Source organism: Austrofundulus limnaeus, unplaced genomic scaffold (genome assembly GCF_001266775.1).
Source record: "Austrofundulus limnaeus strain Quisiro unplaced genomic scaffold, Austrofundulus_limnaeus-1.0 Scaffold674, whole genome shotgun sequence".
Classification (NCBI taxonomy): Eukaryota; Metazoa; Chordata; class Actinopteri; order Cyprinodontiformes; family Rivulidae; genus Austrofundulus; species Austrofundulus limnaeus.
This window is the reverse complement of record NW_013953076.1, coordinates 31768-33291: the sequence shown is the minus strand read 5'-3', so window position 1 is coordinate 33291 and position 1524 is coordinate 31768. Positions and strand designations below refer to the sequence as shown.

General features: G+C 41.8%; 1 protein-coding gene across 3 annotated transcripts in view; it reads right to left on the bottom strand.

Annotated features, from left to right (window-relative positions):
- Window positions 1-1023, bottom strand: part of npr3 (natriuretic peptide receptor 3) — a 133762-nt gene extending 132739 nt beyond the window's left edge. Inside the window, exon 1 of one of the 3 annotated variants that reach the window (XM_014027697.1) lies at window positions 69-1023. In XM_014027697.1, the coding sequence (XP_013883151.1) occupies window positions 69-720 (652 nt within the window). In that variant the 5' untranslated portion in view covers window positions 721-1023. The remainder of the gene's footprint in view (window positions 1-68) is intronic. The other 2 variants (XM_014027696.1, XM_014027695.1) reach the window with 2 other exon arrangements.
- Between the last annotated feature and the right edge of the window lie 501 nt (window positions 1024-1524).

Genomic DNA, 1524 nt, shown 5'->3' with positions numbered 1-1524 from the left:
CAACTATCCTTTGCAGGGTTCCAGGGTTTCAAACCAAACATTTTATTGATGGTGTTTTACAGGCTTGCCTTCAACATCATGGATGTTCCGTAGCATCTCGTCACCTCTCAGGGGTTCCTCTTGTGAAAAGGTCAGTGATCTGACTGTGTAGTCCTCCATCACGTGGAAAACTGCCTCCAAAGTGAAATAACAGTCCCGCTCTTTCATATCGTCCTCGATTAGAAGCAGAGCGCTCCTCCAGGTGAAGTGTTCGAACATCGCGGTGAAGATCTCGGCCATCTTCATGTAAGACGGAGCGATTCGCGTCAGGTGGGAGTATTCTGTGTCTTTGTTCCTGAACGCCACGGCCAAAGCACCTGCTGAGATTACCGGGATGTTCCAGTGGGATGCCAGCCTTACCACCCCGGCCGCCTCGTACTCGCGCACGGGACCGAGGATGAGATCAGGCTTGTGGTCGCAGGACCTGTCCGCGAACGTGAACACCGCCTGGTTGACGGAGTCCGAGTCCGCAAAGTTCAGAGTGAAGTGAAAGTTAGGGAAGTCTGTCTTCAGCGCGTTCTGTGCGTAACGGATCGCAGGCGCAACTCTGGCTTGTGAAAACAGAAAAGAGTTGTTTTTTGGCAAAAACACCAGGACGTCTATCTCCTCCGTCAGGTTTTTGTTCAGGACCGACTTCAGAATCATCAAAAGGATGAAACAATTAAGAATTAAACTAAACATAATGCCGTTTCGTGTTGGAAATGCGTTTCCGTCCACTACAGAAATGTCCCCGCTCTGATGACAACGGTTTCACAATCAGGTTATTTCCTTTTAAAGTTGCAGATTTTCTAATGTGTTCTGAATCCAGTCGGCTTGCTCAGAGGACCCTCAGCAGCTGAGTCCCGCGGGCTGCAAGCCTGGAGTTTTTAGCATCCTGTGAGATTTCTGCGTCACCGGGAGCTGCCCTCCTCCATCTGCTGCTGATGTGTGGCAAGCCATTTTAGCATATAATCGGATTCACGACACTTCCATTCCAGATATCTGAAATTGAATTGTGAGTCATATTTATTTAAGATATCTCTAATTATATTTTTGACTAGTCAAAATATCCAATTACATTTTGACTAGTATAAATGACGTCAGACTGAGTTCTGTGGTGGCTTCAATTTAAGGAATTTTGACGAGTCAAAAATACAATTTGAGATATCTCTAAGTTAATTTTTACTAGTCACTAGTTGCTTTCAAAATATCTCACTTTTAGTTCTGACTAGTCATAATTCCAATTAAAGATATCTTAAATGACATCATTATATAAGATATCTTAAATGTACTTTTAGACTTCACAAATAAAAGTTTGACTAGTTCAAATTCAATTACAGATATCTTGAAAGAAAATAATGACTACTCAAAACTAAATTAGAGGTATCTAGATCTGTAGTTATGACTAGTCAAAATTCCTAAGATATCTCTAAATGAATTTAAGATATCTTGAATATTTTTTGATCTAGAGGGCTTTTCTATTTAAGATATCTTGAATATTTTTTG